The 828-nt window shown below is 40.6% G+C and overlaps 1 protein-coding gene across 1 annotated transcript; it reads right to left on the minus strand.

Moving 5' to 3' along the window:
- Positions 1 to 32: 32 nt before the first annotated feature.
- LOC107736289 (cyclin-dependent kinase-like 1) lies at positions 33 to 396 on the minus strand (the record flags this gene model as incomplete). The annotated part of the gene is made up of 2 exons (XM_016547741.1): positions 202 to 396; positions 33 to 111 (listed from the first exon to the last, which is right to left on the minus strand). Coding segments are annotated over exons 1-2 (247 nt in total), but the record flags the coding sequence as incomplete, so codon positions are not given.
- Positions 397 to 828: the final 432 nt, after the last annotated feature.

Below are 828 nucleotides of genomic sequence, written 5' to 3' on the forward strand. Positions count from 1 at the left end.
TTTGTCCAGTTCATTTAGAACAGTTTGCTCACAGAACTCAAAGACCAGATGAAGACGTCTCTTTCTCCTGAAGACCTCGAGCAAGTTCACCAGATTCACATGCTTCAGCTGCTACATGGATACAAATGAAAATGTTTATGCCTACGTGTGCAAATACATGGGGGATTTGCAGTAAGTAAGCATACCATCTCCATATCTTACCTTCAGCATGCGGATTTCTCTCAGTGCGATCTTCTTGATGACCGGGTCATCTTCAGACTCAACAAACTTTTTAATGGCCACTATCTGACCGGTGTCCCTGTGTCTGCATTTGAACACCACTCCGTATGAGCCCTCGCCGATCTTAGCCAGTTTCTCATACTTATCCATATCACAGAGATCATGAAGCGTTACATACTGCAGTGCAAACAAACAAACACACAAAGTCATACTGTATGGTGTGGAAAAACTAAAAGGTCAATAAATGAATTAAATTAAACTTTAAGAAGAAACACTACAGTATATGGCAACAAGTATGGACACCTGAATATCACTTCCACATATGCTATTAATTTCAAAATCCATGGCCATTAATAGGGAGTTTGCTACATTCTCTCAGAAAAAATAAATATGTTGGAACTTGGCTGATTTGCTCTTATTCAGACAGTAAGGTCAGACACTGCTGTTAGTCGATGGGGCCTGGATCACAATGCAGGTCAAGTTCTTCCACACCAAACACAACAAATCATTTCTATATGAACATCGCTTTGTGCACAAGGGCATTTAATGTCATCCGGAGCCTCCCCAAACTGTTAGACTCCAAACACAAACTTAGAAGCACAAAATTCC

The sequence above is a fragment of the Sinocyclocheilus rhinocerous genome, unplaced genomic scaffold (assembly GCF_001515625.1).
Source record: "Sinocyclocheilus rhinocerous isolate Xijiao unplaced genomic scaffold, SAMN03320098_v1.1 C36615514, whole genome shotgun sequence".
Taxonomy (NCBI): Eukaryota; Metazoa; Chordata; class Actinopteri; order Cypriniformes; family Cyprinidae; genus Sinocyclocheilus; species Sinocyclocheilus rhinocerous.